Source organism: Cercospora beticola, chromosome 10 (genome assembly GCF_033473495.1).
Source record: "Cercospora beticola chromosome 10, complete sequence".
Taxonomy (NCBI): domain Eukaryota; kingdom Fungi; phylum Ascomycota; class Dothideomycetes; order Mycosphaerellales; family Mycosphaerellaceae; genus Cercospora; species Cercospora beticola.
The window spans coordinates 279,472-298,233 of NC_088944.1; the positions used below are offsets into that span (position 1 = coordinate 279,472).

The 18,762-nt window shown below is 52.4% G+C and overlaps 3 protein-coding genes across 3 annotated transcripts; 1 reads left to right on the plus strand and 2 right to left on the minus strand.

Annotated features, from left to right (window-relative positions):
• Nucleotides 1–3,734: 3,734 nt before the first annotated feature.
• RHO25_013167 (uncharacterized protein) lies at nucleotides 3,735–4,150 on the minus strand (the record flags this gene model as incomplete). The annotated part of the gene is made up of 2 exons (XM_023600698.2): nucleotides 3,735–3,980; nucleotides 4,067–4,150. 2 exons carry the CDS (start codon nucleotides 4,148–4,150, stop codon nucleotides 3,735–3,737), a joined length of 330 nt encoding a protein of 109 aa, XP_023448906.2.
• A 2,516-nt stretch (nucleotides 4,151–6,666) lies between these two features.
• Nucleotides 6,667–7,059, minus strand: RHO25_013168 (uncharacterized protein; the record flags this gene model as incomplete). Its single annotated transcript, XM_065603665.1, has 1 exon — nucleotides 6,667–7,059. The coding sequence occupies one exon, from the start codon at nucleotides 7,057–7,059 to the stop codon at nucleotides 6,667–6,669; it is 393 nt and encodes a 130-aa protein (XP_065459737.1).
• A 1,104-nt stretch (nucleotides 7,060–8,163) lies between these two features.
• On the plus strand, nucleotides 8,164–9,444 carry RHO25_013169 (uncharacterized protein; the record flags this gene model as incomplete). Its single annotated transcript, XM_065603666.1, has 2 exons — nucleotides 8,164–9,032; nucleotides 9,222–9,444. The coding sequence occupies 2 exons, from the start codon at nucleotides 8,164–8,166 to the stop codon at nucleotides 9,442–9,444; spliced, it is 1,092 nt and encodes a 363-aa protein (XP_065459738.1).
• Nucleotides 9,445–18,762: the final 9,318 nt, after the last annotated feature.

Sequence of the window (18,762 nt, forward strand, 5' to 3'; positions counted from 1 at the left end):
CACAGTCGTGGAGCTCTTCAATCGCTTAAGTATGAGCGAAGGTCAACGTTTGCCTCACAACGGCGAGATTCGGAAATGCTTCGCATGGCCGAGGCAAACACCGATACGTCGGACATATGCGGAGGCTGTCCCACTGTCGCGAGAGATCTGCTCTTTGAAGTTGAGTTCAGGCTTTTGCTGTGTCTGGTTGTGGTTCTCGTCGAGGTGCTAGTGGTCCTTCAGATGAAGAGGTGCGCCGCATCAGCGCATTGAGCGGCGTTTGTGGCTGGATCGGAAGATGATTTATCTAGCAGAGCCAATCACGATGAAGCCATTTCCCCGCAGCCTTCATCGCTGGGCGACTTCGACGCATCTCATCAATAGTTAGCCTGGAGGCGTCTTCGCCGGCCAGCATGCTGCGCCTGCTCAATCTTGCATGCGCCGTCTCTGTCGGCCTCGTCTCGCTGCGTCTTTCCATCTCTCTTCCCCTGCTTCATCGACCACGTCCTAAACCACGGGCCCGCTGACTTTGGGGCTCAGATGGGGTTTCCTTGGCACGCTCCTCGACAGCTTGCACAAAAAGACGAGCACGACTTCTGCGTTTCGGAGATCAGACGTAGCGGCTCGCTTGGAAGCACCGTTCGTCCCGCGACACATCATCGTCGCCGAGTGCCGTTGACGAATGCCTAGCCCTCACCTTTTCCAACCCAACTGTGGGTGACGCAAAGATCTTGTGTCCAAGCAGCATCGGAAGACTCAGAGACCGTGTCATCCATTCGACACCCCGGTGTATCGAAATCAGGCACATGTATACTGAACGTCTCTGGAGGTTCGAAGCCCTTCAAAGCCTTTCTGGGTGAGAGTGCTGCGATCAATTGTGATTCCCGTTGAATCGTGCAATAGCTCATGGACATATCTCCAGAATCGTGGCCAACCCTTCGTACCTTCGCGAGCGCTGGTGATCCGTGTCGTACCTTCAATACAAACTCAGAATGGATGTGAAGACGATAGCATCTCGAGAAGATGAAATTCCAACCATGATATCCATGGCGGTGGCTTCTCAAAGCTCTGGACTCTCGCTCTTGCTCCGCACCTCATTCTCGAATGGCTGCAATACCTCCTCGTCTGCATTAGTACAGAACTGAGCTGGCATTGTGAGAGTTAATGCCTGCTTGATCACGGTTGTCCGAGAGAAAGGCTATGTCGTGCGAGAATACTCACATTTTCATTTGGTCTGGAGATATGCTTCACGCAGTGGGCCCTTCGACAGACTGAAACGGGATAGAGGGAGACTAGAGCAGCGCTCATACTTTGCTCCGTGTTCCTCTTTTCTGCAAGTGCTCCTTCTTTTGGGTAGTCTTGGTACGAACTCCACATCCTGAGACGTTGAGTCACTTGGAGACTATGTTGGTAGTGGTTCTTTCGAGCGTCGACACATCAGGTGAACGTAACCGGCCTTATCATTCTCAATGCGTTCTTCAACGAGGCTAACTGAATCTGCTTGGAAGATGTCGCATGTTGAGCGATAGTTTGGGATCTGACGAACCTCGTCAAGCGTGTTGCCGTATGCTCACAGAGCTTGGCCGAGTCTTTGCTAGATATTCTGCTTAGCATGGCAGTTGTAGCATTCTGCAGTTGTGATGTGCGATGTGTGATGTACAACAAGTCATCAAGCGCTTGCTACGAGTTCTCCAATGCCTTCACCTACGCTTGCGGCTGCAGCCCATCTTCCTGCCCTGTGATGCTCTGATCCTACAGCACAATATCATCTGCATCACGATAAACACAAGTCCCACGAGCCTCGTCGCGGAAGCGTGGCCACAGGAGTCAACGTATGCTCTGGCCAGAATCAGCCACGTCGTCGCCATCCACAGCGCGTTGTTCCAACAATTCCAAGTATTCAAGGCACAAAATATCTTAAGCCTTGTGCATCGTTTATGACAACTCTGCTAGCTCCCAAGCTGCGAATGTCGATATTCAAAGCTCTTGAGATATGCTTCTTGGAATTTCGAGAACGCGTACCGATGCCATTGGGGGCACGATATCCTCTGCTGCTTCTTCAGATTCGGTTCTGGCGTTAGAACATCCTAATTCAAATATTGTGCCGTGTATATCTGCCAAGCGAACGAAATTATATGGCAGACAGATTTTTGAGCTGACTCCTGCTGGCCACGCTGCCTTTTGATACATCTTTCTGGCCGTAATACCATGCGCAACGATGCGGTTTGGTTCGGTGCCACTGCAACAGCATCCAAGACGACAAAGGATCATGTACTGAAGCATGCCGGCTTTCGTCCAATCGGCGAGAGCGCATGACAAGGACAAGCACTACTATGACTTTCAGAAGTCAACCTCCCTGATACTGTTCATGAATTGTACACCGGCAATGGCCATCGCCTGTAGTATTGATGATTTCAAGTGCATCATTCGTAAGACCTCTATCTTGAACGATAATGATGATGCTCAGTACCTATCCTTGTCGCATTTGGAGGAACCGAATCGAGGCTTGTACGAAGGCGTACACTAGCCAGTTGCCCTTGATCTTTCCCGATAAGGACAGGCCCAATGGAGTGTATACCCGAGGCTCAGCCAACACGGACGAGAAGTAGCCGTCGCCGCACGATAGGGTCGATGGTGATTCAACCAGCGCTCAAGCGAGCCGCCAGACACTGCGCTAGCATCAGAGCACCAGCTTAGCAGCGGCCTCAGGCGCTCCTTTGAAGCGTCCAGGCCCAGAAAGTCACCCGTCTGGGTTTGACGTAGCCGGCGATGCGAAGAGCGACTTACTTCTCGAAGACATGAAGCGACGCGACTTTACGCCACGTCTATTGTTTCGTCGCTGGCAGCGTTGGCCTCATCCGCCTTCCTCTTCCTTCTCCTCCCGCTACCTCCTCCTCCCTCCTCTTCCTTTCCATCCTTCTTCCTCCTCATCCTCTTTGTTCTTTCCCCCCACTTTCTTCCTCCTCTCTGTTCTTTCTCCTCCCTCTTTCCCCTCTCTGTTTCTTCTCTTCCCTCTTCCCCCTCTTATCGTGCACCTCGCCGCTAATATTGAGCTCGTCCCTATCTCAAGGCGTTGACTACCAACCCCCAAGAACATCGAGCTCGTCATTGTCAGATCTGTTCACCCCGCCAGAGACCTCGGTCCAAAGCTTCTCGACGGCAGTTGAATTGTGGGCTGCCGAGCTGCGTGTAGGAACTGCTGAACCACCGCCTCCTGGCTGCTCGTAGTCATCGTTGTCGGACTCGATAGCGACGGAGAGAGGCCTGGCTCGAGAGGGTGTGGGAGTTGAGGGCGACAACCAGACTGCGATGCGATATGGGGGAACGAGAGGAAAGGCTGCTCGACAGCAACGCCGGGGCTGTGTTGAAGATACGAATCGGCACTCTTGGCTGTAGGTAAGTATGTCTTCTGGAAAGCGATGTGATGAACTGAGCTTCACCAGAAGCGTAGGCCTAACATAGGCGTACGTAACGTGCTTGAAGCAACGTAAGGATGGTGGCGACTCGACACACCTCGTGAACAGCATGCACTTCAATTCTTTGCCGTTCTTGCCATCTAGCCCATGTGTACGCAGCGAGCACAGCGGCTGGTCCTTCTTATCTCGGCGGAGGTCTCATCAATTCGGCCAACGTGTGTCAAGATGCGCCTCCTGGTGCACATCACTTCAACAAATGCCGTGTCGCTCTCCACACAGGCAGCCTTCGCAAAGTGTGCATCAATGGTCTTCGGTCGCCCACACATCAGCCTGCGCCATCTACTGAGCCTGCTCGTCTTGTTCGTCTTCTTCCTCATCTAAGCTGTCTTGGGCGATGGCAACACCATGAGCAGCTCGAGCGGCACTGCATCGTGGGGCGGCCCATGCTCGTAGGCAGATTTGCAGGATTGGTTGTTGCGAGGTGTCGATCAGCGGAGGTAGGCGGAAAAAGCTCTTCCTGGACGTCGCAATTTGCCGGATGTGGAGAGAAATGGGCGGATTGCTCTGCATGGCGCGAATGTCCAACTGTTGATTCGTCAGATTGCTACATCGCCTTCCCATTTGGGGCTGGCATGAGCCTGGCTGAAGTTTGAAATCCGAAGTGACCGCACCTCATGAGCGAGGTTGTAGTCCAGGTGGCTGAGTGCATTCCGCATCACTGGCATACCAGTGGTGGCGACGGCATCAAGGCGCATGTCATCCTGAATTGGCGCAGTGGCCGAGGCGAGCCCTGGACTCTCACAACAGGAAGGCGAGATGCCAATCGGCCTTGTGCGCGTGCTTTCTGCTGAGCTCGCAAATCTCGAAAGCTTTCTCTGCTCAGTGAGGACATGGCCCAGAGATGCGATAGGAGCTCGTTGAGGTCGTAGCTCGATCGCCAGGTTGCTGTTGCGGCAGCGCGGTGTTGATGCGGCGGGAAGAATTGAGATGCAAATTTTGCGCGTCGCGGTCTGAGGAGGCGGGGCAACGTCCATCCTTGTGCTGGATTTATGCCTAAGGAGACCATTGTGCTCAATGTCCTTGCACAACAAATGATGCGAACTGTATGGAGCACGACAACGTCAGCCTCGGGAGGAGCGCAGAGCAGACCAACGCACATCTTCTTCGACCACCTTAAGCTTTTCACTCCCAACCTACGATCGACAAGTCCACCACCTCCGCTCCAGCTTCAGCAAGGCACACATTCCATCGCCACGACCGCTCTCGCCGACCTCGAATATCGAAAACACCATCTCGCGGTTTCATCATCTCCTTAACATCACCAGCACCGCCATCACCATCAGCCCCTCCGACCTCGTCGTAGCATGCGAAATCATCTGGCCCCAACACATCAACGTCCGCGTTACGGCAACTCTGGGTTGGATTCTTTACAAAATGACCACCAGACCAGAAGCGTGGATGCAACATCACGTTTTCCGCTCGGCCACGGGGACGACATTAGGTGAGATGGCGTAGCAGAACGAGATGGCAGGTGGCTTGTTGGAGACTATTGAGCCGGCGGGGCAGTAGATTCTTCACGTTCGATAATCCACGGGACACTCGATCCTATTGTTGTCGTTCGTCCTTGGAGGGGAGAGAACCGGCCTACTAGCAATTTATTGTCCGGGGTAGTTGTCTGCAGGAATGAGGATAGGATATCAAGCTTAGAGACCGGAATGCTAATAAGGAATCTATATTAGCAAGTATGGCTCCAGTTACAGAATGTAGAGAGGAGCGACGAGTCAATCACGGTTCCTGCAGAACAGGCTACCAGTCTCCAGAGTTCCAACATCAGAGCAGGTTGTGTTCGACCCTTTTATTTACTCCTTGCTCATTTGCTTGCTCGTGCTTTGGGCTCTCCTTCATCATCCATCAGAGTCAGTCGCTTCGAAAATTACAGAATTCCCATTCCTTATTCCTCATTTCCCATTGATGCACCCATGCCCCGAACTCATCCCATCACACCCACGTTATCTCAGTACTTCTCTCTTGTGGTAACATAGTCCTACTCAGTTATCAGCAATTCAATCAATTCCATCTGCCTCAAAAAAGAAGGAGCAAATGCCTCCCCTTATCGTCGCAGCGGAACTCCACAACCCATCTATCCCACGGAACGAGCGTTAACTATATCGAGGAAGACTTACAGCTGGCAGATCGAGACACTCGAAGTTGTTCTTACTGTCGTTCAATGTGGATGCGCCCACGTGGAGATTTTAAGTGTGTACGGAGCAGCGTGCTGAAGTTGTCGTTATTGTTTTCGATTATTTGTGAGGAGAGCAGGTTTTGCCGTTGACCAGATACTGGAACTGAAATTGCGGTGACGGCCGAGACCTCGCATGGACTGCTGCTGGAGTCCGGGACCGCGCCGGCTCAACCCATCATTCTCCATTCAGCTGCGGCTTGTCGCGGTCACAGGCCTGATTGGTACTGAAACCTCGTGCGGAGAGGTGGAACACCCTACCTACACTTCATCTGCGGTAGACCGGTCGCGAATACATGGTGATCGAGGCCGATCGGTCTCCGCTGTTCATTGTCGTGCTGGTGGTGCGAAGACAACATGGGCGAGCTGGCCATGCCATTTGGCCAGTCTGCATTGTGAGCTTCATAAAACTTCAATTCTTTCTTGCCGTGCCCGGTCATCGTGGTATTGCACACCAACATGGCCTCGAGCAGCTATTCGTACGGGCGTGGAACAGGGGTTGCTTACTAGAAGTGCTGCTCGAGGATGCCTGCAGCTTGTTTGTATGTTGTTTCCTCCCTCTCTGCCCTCAAATTGGAAGCCAAAAGCCCTACACGGCCGGCGGCGGTGACGAGATGACTCTGCCTACTACGGAAGAGGAGGAGCCGAAGGCGCTCGTAGAGACCATACTACACAGGTGGTTGGCGTGGAGTGAAGATTCGGAGAGCCGAATATTTGGCATCGTTAGCATTCCTTCCTTCGCTCAAGTCCTCGTCGAATGGACAATGTACACTTCCTCTCGCGTCTGCCGCCTCCACCTTCGAGTAGACTAGAAGCATTCGACCAGGATCCGCTTGAGCACATCTCAATCCTTCTCCCATTTACACTAGCCAGCTAGTCATGGCAGGAGTCGGTGATGCGAGCAATCAGCCTATCTCTCAGCTTTGCCATTGCAACTCTGCCCGCCTCTACCTTGTTAGTGCCTAGGTCCACCCATGCCTTTAGCTCTTGCATTGCATTCTTCTCCTGCTTACGAGACGCGGTCAACATGACCTACTGGAGTTGCGAAAGCCTCTGCTGTAGGCTGTGAATAAGATCGTCGTCGAGCTCCGGTTGTGCGAGAAAGTTTTGCGTGCGTGCGAGTTTGTCCTGAATGTCGGCAATAGCGGCGGAGTTCGCGTCAATTGCATTGGCAGAAGTGGCAGCTGCATCGGCACAGATACGGATATGCTTGAGGAGCCGGGTACACCAAGCCAGGAAAGTGCGCGACTGCTCGTCCCACTCCACAGTGCTCTTGCAACGAGCCAATCTGGCCGTAATAGCCGTGCACTCGTCCTCCTCTTTGGTGTTATTAGTATCCGCAGGCAATGGTGGTAGCGCAGGTAGCTCCCCGAAGTAGCCGACCTCGCTGATTCGCCTACTACGCTGCTCTTCTCGCACGAACATGGCGCCAATTCACGCCCGCACGAAGACATCAGTGGAAACGTTCTCGTTGATAACGAGAGCAGTCATCACCCAATACATATGACAAAGCCTGTGTAGATCTTGTCGGTACTGTGATCGAGTGCGGATGGCACAGGAGTCATGGTACATTTGTGGTGCGGAACGGTGCTGATGGCCGCCGTCACCTCTACCCCAACGGTCCCAGCAAGGACGACGCACGCACGCGCCTGCAGATGTCTGGCATCTGGTGTACTTCGTGCGCAGTCGCAGTATGCCAGTAGTGAGGCAGAGCGAGTCGGTCTTATCCAAGGCGACGTAGACCAACAGCCACGACGAGTCTTGCTCCTGCTTTGCCGCACCCGCTAGCGCTTCCTGTCGCCTCACATGACGATCGTCCTCTGCGAGCAGCAGCACAGCGATGTAGGAGGGTTCCCCATCTCGAATCATGCGCAGCCCGGCGTGTCCGTGGTGGTGGTGCACAACGACACGAATGCGGCCAAGAATTTGTGCGCAAGCGCGGCGTACGCAGGATTGGGGCGGGACGACGGGCGGCCCTCGTCGTGGGCAAGGCCTTCCATTCGGGCACGCTTAAAGCGCGAGACGGGGCCATCGATACCACGGTGCTGCGAGGAGAGCGAGAGAAGGCGCTTCGGCTGTGGACGGGGCGGCATGGTGGGTGAGGGCGAATGCGTTCCTTTAGGCTGGAAAGATGTGTTGTTGATGTTATCAGCGTCGTCGATGTCGGGGAGCTGCGGTATGTCGTTACGCAGGCATTGAGAGAGACGAGGATATTGATGCCAAGCCGTGGCGGTGGGCGATGTATGGATGTCGGGGTTGCGGCTCAGGTGCGTGCGCGGCGAGGAACGTTCGAGTTCGAGCTTTGTCGAGGAGGGAGTGTGTTCTGTCAGGGCGGGTGAGGTGTCGAAGGGCTGCGGCGTGAAGCCCCTCGACAGGCAGCTCTACCGCACCTCCACCGCGTTGACGAAGACCGGCAGACAGAGCACTGCCTTGGTCCCTCCTGTACAGCGTGATTTTGAGAAGAAGTATTACAGCGTCCACTCCAAAGTGATCGATAGTGTCAAGGCCGGGGATAAGGTGCCTCCAGCGATGGCTCTAGCCACGTCTGCTCCTTCTGCGCAAGTAGATGGCGCAGCCATTACATCTACAGACCCGCTTGCACCCACTCCGACCGCACGAGTCACTAGGCTCAGCATGGCTCGCGCTCACAATCAAGCCGGTGCTTGCACTGCACCTGCGCGTGCGGAAAGATTTACGAGCGACGTCACTCATGAACACGAAAGTCAATGCGGTGAAGATGAAGAGGTTGACGAAGAACACGACAGTCAAGCCGAGGAAACATCGCTACTGGCGGGATGTCAGAGCTCCAAGCTATGCAAGAACTGCCCAGCCAACGGAGCTTGCGACTACCTTCCAAGCATCGTACAGAGTCAAGCAATTGACAAGGAGAACAACGGAAGTTTTCATGCTGCACAAGCCGCCGTCAATGGATATCATTCCCTTCTCTCGGATGATAGAGGTGATGATAATGACGATGATTCCGCGCCGCCTCTCTGCTATATCCACACCAAGATGGCTGCCGCTCGCATTGGTCTGAAGAGCAATTCTCTGCTTGCAATGCACCGCGCGATCATCCAGACCGCAGTGGACAGCACTTTTGCTTTCATGAACTGGAAGCGAACCAATTCGAAGCTTACGATGGCTGGGTCTGCTCAGTCGGTTGAGCTGCCCCCAAGCAGTCATATCAGTAGCAACCCCACTGCTGTTAGTCAGACTCGTAACCGGGCTCGTCTGGGAATCGTTAGCACTCACAAGACATGTGAGGTGTTTGATATGGAAGATCTCGCCAGCATTAGGCGTATCCTTGGCTTCAAACCACACTCCGATCACACTGCACTTGTCGACTTTGAAGAAAATGGTTTTTGTATTGTGCTAGGGCTTATGCAGTCGTTTCTCCAGTAGGTTCGAACTATGCTGGACCAGGAGTTTTCTCTTTTCCGGTGGCATAATCGCAATCTCGATAGCGTGTCCAGTGGACTTTTAGATATCACGGTGCACTCTGTCAGCCAGCAGATCCTTGCTCAACACCCACTTTTGTACTTTCTACAAGTCCTGCTGCGTCCTGATCACGCTAATCATCTCGTCAGCCTGCCTACAGGCGTCCGCTACCATTACAAGGGGATCAACGCTTACGAAAGCAGCCACTATAACCAGATTGAGAGTGGCTTCCTGGAGTACCCTATAGAAGACTTGAAGGCTGGGATCTGTGAGAGCTGCATCCGTCTCGCTATCTGCTATGCTGACGAGATGGGCTATGACTGCGAAGAGATATTGCCGAGGCTGCACAAGGACGAGTTATCGAACCAATAGCACGCCTTCGTGAAAGAACACCACTTCACGAACCATCACCTTCGCTTTAAGGTGTCCTCGGAAACACTGCCGCCTGACTTGCTAGAGCGCCTTCGTTGTGACTGGCAGGAAGTGCCGCTGCGAGCAGGTGACGTGCGCGCCTCTCATGCCCGTATTCCGACAAGACAGAAGACCAACTTGGGGGACCGCAGGGTTATCTACCACACCTCGGTTCGCGTCTTCAAAGACGGAAGTAGTGAGTATGGCCAGCTGACTATAAAGGATCTCCACGAAGCCCATCGCAATCTGGTTCCGGCTACCAGGGACAGCGGCTTCGATCTCGGCATACCTTTTACGGTTCAGGTTCCACACCTCAGTCTTCTAGGAGCTGCTATCCTGAGCCGTCATGATTTCCATGCTGACGCGGTAGCTGTCGAGATTGATAGCTACCTCCAGATGCAGGGCGACGAGTTTGAGCAAGCAATGTGCGAATGGGAGAGGCGGGCATTTGCGGTATATCAACAGTCGATCGCACAAATGGTAGCTACAGAGCGCTCGCCGTATCGTGAGAAGTCAATCGCCTTCTCCGGGTGGGACTTTGCACGATACCCTGAGTCCGACCCAGCAATTGTCTCTGGCACTGAGGAGAGATCTACTGCCGACAGAGGCACTGCTTCACAGGCTCCAACCACCCACAGTCGATCGTTTTGTGGCAAGCATCGAGCAGACTGCGGACGGCACAGCTGCTGATTTGCTGTATGCGTGCCAGGTAACCAAGGCCAGCAGCACCGTGAGAACGCACGACAGCACTGAGAGCGATGTAGCAGATCAACGCCCTCGCAAGCGACGTGCGACCAGTACTCACGATTCTGTGACCAGGGACGATGACACAGGCGATGATGGACGGAGCGATCCTATTGAAATAGCAGACACGGAAAGCATTCTCAGTGAGCTTAGCGAAACCCCAGAATTTCCTGCGGACCTCTGTGCCCAATTCAAATAGCTCGCGCACAGTGAATCATAGCGCCAGGTGCGCCCACTCGGTAACGCAATACATTCGGGTTTATCCTCCTTAGTGTATCCCTAATCCATTATGCAGATCGATGGAGAGATTTCTGTTTGCTAATCGAGCTCTTCTAAGAGTACAAGCGGCGTATACTCTAGGTAGAGCAGCCTAATGTATATATAGATCCGGTTTGAATACTACCAAAAGCCTCAGTAGATGGTAATGAATGTATATGCAAAGTATCCTCAACTCCTGGCAACAATCTGGATAGAGATGGAATGTGCAGAGCTAGTAGAAGAATCCCCATTGGGGCAAACTGTTGAAGCTCTTCCTAACCTAGTGAAAGAGTTGAGGCAAGTGCAGATAATAGGAGACAATTAGCAATCTCTGACCCTTGTCAAAGATGCGGATCAAAGCCCGCAGGTCAAATTGATGTGCCCGCGCTTGCGGCAGGTTATGGGTCTGAAGACTTCTCAACCAAGGACGTAGACTTAGTTTTGCCACTTGGGAAGAATCATGAAGATGGCGGATAGAGGACTGACGCCGCTGACACATTTCGTGGTGTTCGCAATCGAGCCTACAGAGATCAGAGCTTACACATGGGCACTCGTAACCCCCTATGAAGGTAAAGATTAGTCGGCGCTGTTATTCGTGAAGACCCTCATCGACATTGCAGACCAGATATCACGATCGACATAGTGTCACATAAAGAGACCGGACAGAAGACACGCTCATTAGTCGAGCCAGCAACGGAACAGCAGGTGATTGTAAGCACCGATTCCATTGGAGCGAAGGATGTCCCGTAGCTAGCAAATACTTTATGTCGCCTATTGTGATATCTTGCTCCCTCGTCCTGCACAGTTAAGTATCTGGCGAGCCTAGACTGAAATGCACACAGGCTCAGAGACCACGCCCATCGTGGCTGTAAGCCGAACCGGAGAGCCCAAATCAACGAGCAAAGCTTCGAATCGATCGTTGTCGTGCCAAGGCAGTCTGCGCTTTTCCGAGTTCGAAAACCAGCGTCCTGTCCCAGATCCATCAAACTCTGGTGCAGCATTGGAAGAGACGAAGCTTGTTCGCATGGTTGGAAATCCTCTCATCGCTTTTCTGGAGCTGGAGACTTTCCGTGGATGTAACGTGTCGAAGAAAACTTGCCGAATGTATTGCCTGCAGGAACGGACCTCAGCCCGGCTGCATTGCCAGCCTTTGAGCTGGAATCCTGCTATTCAGGGTGTACTAGTAGATGCCGTGGCCAGAAGTAACGACGAGAAGAAATCAGGCACATCAAGTGTATGCTCTGGTCTATACCACCTTATGCCCCAGAGACGAAGTAGGAGAGATGCCTACTCTTGAAGACTTTTTTTCTCCTTTCCCAAGACTAAACAGAAGAATGCGACATCTGTTCTGACACTTTATGAAACGATCGAGATTGAATAATCACACGACACTTAGTTCCACTGCCAGGAGTCTGCGTTATGGTAATGCAGTGGTTGACAAAAGTGATTTGCTATTCGAAGGCACACAAGAAGAACTCGAGTACTGCAGAGAGGCGTAACATTGTGGCTCTTTCGTGATCCCTCTGCTTTCTTACTATTAGCTCAGCTAACGCATGCATGCGAAGAATGAGAAGTAATCAAAGCAGCAAGCAGTGCCCAAAGGACAGAGAAAGACAGGCAAGGTGATTCGTACCCTCTCCTACTCCGTATCCCAGTCTCATGCCCGTTTGCTGCTCCTCTTTCCTTCACTCCCCTCACCGATGATAGCTATGCGGAGCAGTCTGGCCAGCGATTTTTCATCTACATGCATGGCATGCTATTGTCCTGGAGGAACGCGAAGGTTGAGCGTCTCGCATGGAGCGTTGATGATGAGCCGAAAAGACACTTGGGAAAGTGGCCACGATTGGCAATGGGTCATCCCGCATCCAAGTCCTCGCCTCTAAGTAGCAACAGCAACCTCGCCTCGCCAGCATCCTTGTCAGCAGGCTCACATGACCGGAACGACCCACGACAGTTCATATTGACCACCGACTGTAGTCCTGGACTGTTTTGAAGAATTCTTGGCCGTGTGACTGATCATCCCATGTGATTCGATTGCTGAGCATACTTCTCCGCGCACCGGAAAGGCCTCTAGCAACCCGATGAAGCATCACGATTGGATTTTGCGGTTGCTTCATTCGCATTGGAATTGAACAGTGCAGGGGACGTCCACAACCTCTAGCGCTCCATATCCTACTTTGCGCCATGTCATGATACCACACAGTTAGAACGAGCTTTGGCCAGTTCTCCTGGAAGTACGGCACGAAGCAACGAACGGACGGAATCTGTACGGCTGTAACTCCCTGCTTTCGGTATCTTTAGACGCTAAGCCTATTGGTCCCTTTCGACATTGTGCGATACGCGTCTCCATCCTCACACATTAAGTTATCGTGGCTACTTTTGGATTTCCGAGAGGAACAGGAATGCCTCCAGGTTTCCTAGTGATCTGGTCTGGACGCTGATGCTAAATCAGGAGCAGCAGCTTGATAGAACATGACGTAATTTTCAGTCTCAGGCCGCACAAACAGCACTTTTAGCAATAAGGCAGATATAGAACCAACCGCCGTGAAGGTTGGGTTTCTTCCTGTTCGTTTGCTAATTACATATGCTAAGCTCTCCCGAACAGGCCTCTAAAGGGAGAAAGCAAGTACATCAACGCCTGTCCAGGCGATCTTTCACCCGCAGAAGCGATCAATACCACATATTACCTTCTGCGCCCATGGTACTGCCCAGACGGCGGCTTTGCTCCTTCAAACAACTCTCATGTTAGTTGGTATTGTCAACCTCGTAATTCCAGGCCTCCCGCAATCCCACTCATCCTACGCCAGGTCGATGAGAGAGATCAGCGGGCTCAGGCGCCCCGCATCAACGCACGATACAGCCTATCGCAAGGAAAAATGCGAACATTTCAGTCAATCGAACTCATCAATCCTGTTTGGGAACTGTCCGAAACTCATTCGACAAAGAAACTTTTCAGCTTCTTCGTTGATATCTGCAATTTCATAACCCTGATCTAGATCCATCGCAATCCAGATCTCTGACACTGTCCTTCTGGAGTTCCGGAAACCGTTCGTCTAAGGCTTTTGAGATACGCTCGAGGCCTTGATCCAAGGTGGACCACCTCGCCTCCGTTCGATACAACGAATCCCAGCTCTCACATGTAAGTCCGTAGCGCTTGCTATGACTCCAATGGGTGGGGTGATGTCGACGGCCAGGTTCAACGTATATCAAGTGTGCACTTGAAGACGACGAAATATGCGATTTTCTGGCTAGAGCCCGCGATAGTCTGTTGTCGAGAGCCTCAACCTCCTAGCTTCCCACACCGGAAGCCATTAAAAAGTGAGCGGAACGCTCGTTCCGGGACTTGGTTCCCGTGGCACATGCTCTCTTTTAACACAAACCAGGGTGGTGTGCAAATTGGGGCACTGTATGGAGATTCATCATCAGATTAAGCAAGCTCGCAAGGATCCTCGCGAGACGAAAACGTATTGATGTCTGAAATCCGAACAATCTTGGTCTTGCTAATCAGACATTTGAGAGGGAGTGATTCGTACATTTCTTGCTGCGATGTCCTGCACAAGTCGTGCACGTTATGGGGCACTGGAACCTATCCGGTCGTCGCCTGACCGACATCAATCTGAAGCAGTATACTTTCGGAAATGCTATTAATATCGACGACTATCTGGTGCCTTCTGTTTGACTGCAAGCTTGTGCAACCCTGGAGAAAATCATTGCGTTTGGGTCTATGACTTACCAGTTCGCGCAAAGTTTTCGTTTGCCACCACAGCGCGGAAAGGCTGTCATTCACTCGGCTACCAAAGGCATAGTTTAGTCAACTGAGGTAGGCGGACCTCCGGAGTACGTAGATCTACGGCGAAGGAATCGGCCAGCCTCGATCTTCGTGAAACGTTGGGTGAAGAGTTGCAGCCAATGGTCTTGACAACAATTTCAGAGACTGTAACCCTTCGAATTTTATTTTTTTTGGCTCAAATCCACTGAAGACATAGCTTACAACTAATTTCTGTCTTGCCTTGTGTCTGAGGAGATCCAGCAGCAATCTTCTTACGCCAGAAGTCTTGGGTCTGCATGTCGCAGGTCTTGTTGTTTCGCAAGAGCAAGTTTGAGAGATGACGCCTGGACTGGCAGCTCAGCCTGCTTGCAGAACAGTGTGAAGGCGTTCGGAGGCGAACCGTATACAGCATTGCGTAGCTGTCATCAGACATGCCTTTCAAGCGCGCCTTTGCACGACAGGCTGGGTCCGGGTTGGAAATTGGCTAATGTGCCTCAGTATCCCATGGTAGAGAAAGCTTGTTTTGAGTTCCGGCGCATGTGCCTCATTCAAGTAATGAGTGGGCTGGAAAGGTCCAATCGGAATGATTCCAAGCCGCAACTCGAAGCTCGAGCATTCGCGGGCTGCAGGATGTGGAAATTTCATGAGCTTGCTAACTAGCAGCGGCGGAGTTTCAGACTAGCCAAGCCAGGAGAGATTATGCTGCGATGAGGAACAGTCCGACGTCGGGAGCCTTTGGCGAGGATGAAGACTGCAAGGGCAAAAGCATGATCAGACGAACAGTCTTTAGCGTGAAGACAACATCGTTAACAGAGACCATATGTGCCCGATACCCTTCACGCCGCTGGGCCACAGCGCCTCGTGGCCGCGGGTACGTGGCGTTGCGAATTCTGGTTACGGATTTGGAGCTGCAAGCGCTTAATAGATCGGACCGAAGTGTGGCGAGGTGATGCCAAGGGTGAAGAATGTCGCAGAATCGAGTCTCGAGCATTGTGATGGTAAGGCCAATGCAGGCATTTCGCGCGCTTTGATTCGGTGCAGGATAGATTCTTTGATCCGTTGCCGTCACCAGGTTGTGGTCTGGCACCGCATTATGTTCTTTGTTTGGTGATGAGGGGAGGCCTCTGCAGAAGCTTTTGAGGTTGGCGAAGTACCCGAGGAGTCTTCTTTTCCTTGACGTCGGCCTGCGGGCTGAGTTGCACTGTATGTCGCTGACGCTGGAATCTTTCGGCCTTTTCGTTGATATCCACTTCGCATTCGGTGTAGCTTGTTCGAGTGACCTACGGCATCTAACTCTCTACAGCTGTATGAAGATGGAGATGATGCCGTCTCTGATACGGAATGTTTTATTGCCTCAAGGAAGGAGAACTTGTCACACATGATCCAAAAGTCGTCGCTTGCGTGGCTCGCGAGTGATGAGACGTGTAGATTTGAGATGAAGGACGTTTCTTTCGAGACCTTCCGCTTCTGCCAGTTGCTTCCGTTGACGACCTCGCCGACACTTTGTATTGAGCCAGCCTGTACGTTGAGGCATCAACACGCAGTGTCAGAGCTGATTGCTCAAAGGAAGTGCCACAGTTTGATCTCGCACTGCGTGGAGTACCGTTGGCGATCTGCCAAGAACATCACAAAATGCGTACTGAGTTGCTGCCGGCAGGCCTAGAAAAGTCAATCGTCGGAACCAGGAATTATCGTCGTGAGCCGTGTGGGAACGGACACAACAGAAAGGCAGGAAATGACTTGATGGAAGTGCGATTGTACTTCCTGATCGGCCGATGGACTCTGACCCTCAATCCTGGCGACTGGTCGTTTGGATCAGCGGTCTTACTCTGTTTCGGCCAGGCGATGACGATCGTCCTTTGTTGCGTTTCTTTCTTCCGACCGGCTGCATCTACGAATCAATCGCCGATGAGAGATCGCAAATTCTGTACCAGATCTTCTTGTTTTGCGGCTTTCGCTTCCGCTCCTTCCTCAGACTCTGCTGGATCCGATGTCACTGTTCAATGACAGAATCAGCCCGCGAACGATTCGCCACGAGCTCGGACTACGCTTTCGCTCGAAGAGAAACCATGAACTGGTATGACAATGTCCAGATGTCTCCCCGATCCACCTCCTGTCTTTAAGTCGTGCAGCGTTGAGGAGTTCGGCGTGGAGACTTTGATCGCGTGGTCATCGTGGGGCATCTCGCGGTAAATGGAGGCGGGTACTGCTGCTGGTCCAAGCATGGCTAGAGTCAGTGGCCGTGGCACTCAACTCTTCGTGATGCGCGGTGTAGTCGGCATCGCAGGTGCTGCGATCGTGAGAGGTGCTTGGGGTTTCTGGTTTCGATGAGATGTGGAGGCGCGCGCCGCCCCGGCGCGCTCTAGAACTACCGCAGCCGGCCTGCAATCTCAGACGGCCTGAAGATTCACAGCCGGCCAACATCGCGAGATTTCCTCCTCGTCGGAGCAGGAACAAATAGATTCCTCGACGACTGCGATGCTTCAAACACGACACATCGGATTGGTCTGACGTCTCGAGTGACTTTTGGAGGCAGTCGTTAGGACGTGCCAGCAGCGCGCATAGGAAACGGACAGATTTGGAACCGCTCAAGTGTCGGCATGGTCATTCATCAAATTGGGTAGTCTGCTTCCGTGTGCTTCGAAGAATCTGCCGCACCTTGGCCGTATTCAAAATTTTGAGACAAGAATGACTTGTTGGTGTTTTCCGGGAACCCCCTCGGTACTTGTGAGCAAGGACTATCAGCTCGGCGCCGAACTGAGACGAGATCGGTCGAGCAGCGAACGCGCAGATAGCTTCTGACAATTTCGGTACTGTATTGGATGTAGGCGGATAAGCGAAAACTCTACCTCAGACCAAGATGAGACTGTGCTGCCTATTCGATGACACTCAGACTTCACAAATTTCGAGACATCATAGCAAACGGGACTCCGATAACTGCCCAATGTGAACGACCTTGAGTGAGCTCTTATGATCAGACCTCCCTGCGCTCGTCCCTTTAAGGAGAGATCACGCTTTGTCACGCCCGCCATTCTAATCAACATCACGGAAAGCGTCCCAAACAACCATTTTGAACTGGTGCAAAGTTGGTAGGCAAGGTTGATAGCTGGAAAGGTAGCTATTTGAGGATCGGGATCAGATGCGGTATACGCCTCGCGACCGGTAACTCCACACGATAAATAATCGTTACGAGCTTGAGACGAGAGATGGCTCTTGGGCATGTATTTTACCAACTCAGGACGATCCATCATCGGCAGCGTTACTGGAGCTTGCGACTTCGTAGCCTGATGAATCCTCCCGCCAGATACTGCAGCCTCGAAGCTGCCGACGTCTTTGCTGGCGCCCATATCCGGGGGACTTGCTGGGATCGTGTTCGCTCTGGGGACATTTGGCATTATATCTGTGCGTGGAGGAGTATTGAAGTTGAAGGCCCGTGAACGCTGAAGAGCGTCGTGGACCGGCAGCACACCGTCTCGCGCGTCTGCAGCAGGCGATGGAGACACGATGCACGTAGTAGAAGCTATGCCACGCTGTTTTGGGGCATGTTCTGAGCCCGGTGCTGAGGTGCTCGAAGTATGAACCACCTCTTCAATAGACCTCTCGTCCTTGACGTGTCCTCACCATTCCAACGATGTTCGCCCCACCACCAACTTGACGATTGAAGATTGAGCTCACCGCTGGGAAACGGCAGACAGATCGTCTCAAGGCGACGAGATTCATCAAAGCCTTGAACAATGGTGGGTGGTAAAGTTCCAGAGGGCCAGGACTGGACAGAAAGTCGGCAGAACCCAGCACGCTGATCTGTCCTGAGATGTGGCTCACGCGGAAGAAAGAACTCGGACCGAGAGCCTAGTGAGGTTGCTCCTTCAAAAATCCAACACTGATTGAAAACTCAGCTTCCATATGGCGGTGAGCAAGGGTTTCGGTTCTGCACTCCAAACATTAAGCTTCCACTCGGCGTAACACTGGGCTCATGGTCGTAGTCTTGGCCACAATCTCTCGTTCCTCTGTTGCAGGAGACTTTAGCTAGCTTTGCCTCGTCGATGTTCGAGCAACTCCCTGTCGAAGAAATGTAGTCGGCGTTCGTGTTTCTGAGTGTCACGAAAGCACCATTTGTTACCGCAAAGTCGAGTATCCTCGTGAGGAGTGAGATTGTAGTATGGGTCCTCAGTAGGATGAGGGACTTAGAATATCGGTGTCAGAGACTACCAGATCCATCAACCGCCAGCACTAAAACTGATTGACATCATGGACCTGATCTCTGGCCTAACTCTCATCATCTTCATCTTCTTCTCTTAGCTCCGACCAAGTTGACAAGAACCTGACGAGTAGACGTTTCTTGTCCCCTCGGCCCTATCTCACACGTTGATGTGCTCAAATGTCCTGGCCATGGTTGAATCGATTGCGTCGTCGACGCTGCATGCAGACATCACCAAGAGTAAATGGCGGATTTGGACAAGACTGACATCAAATTAAACGATGATCAGTTTCCACTCCTGATCGTGACC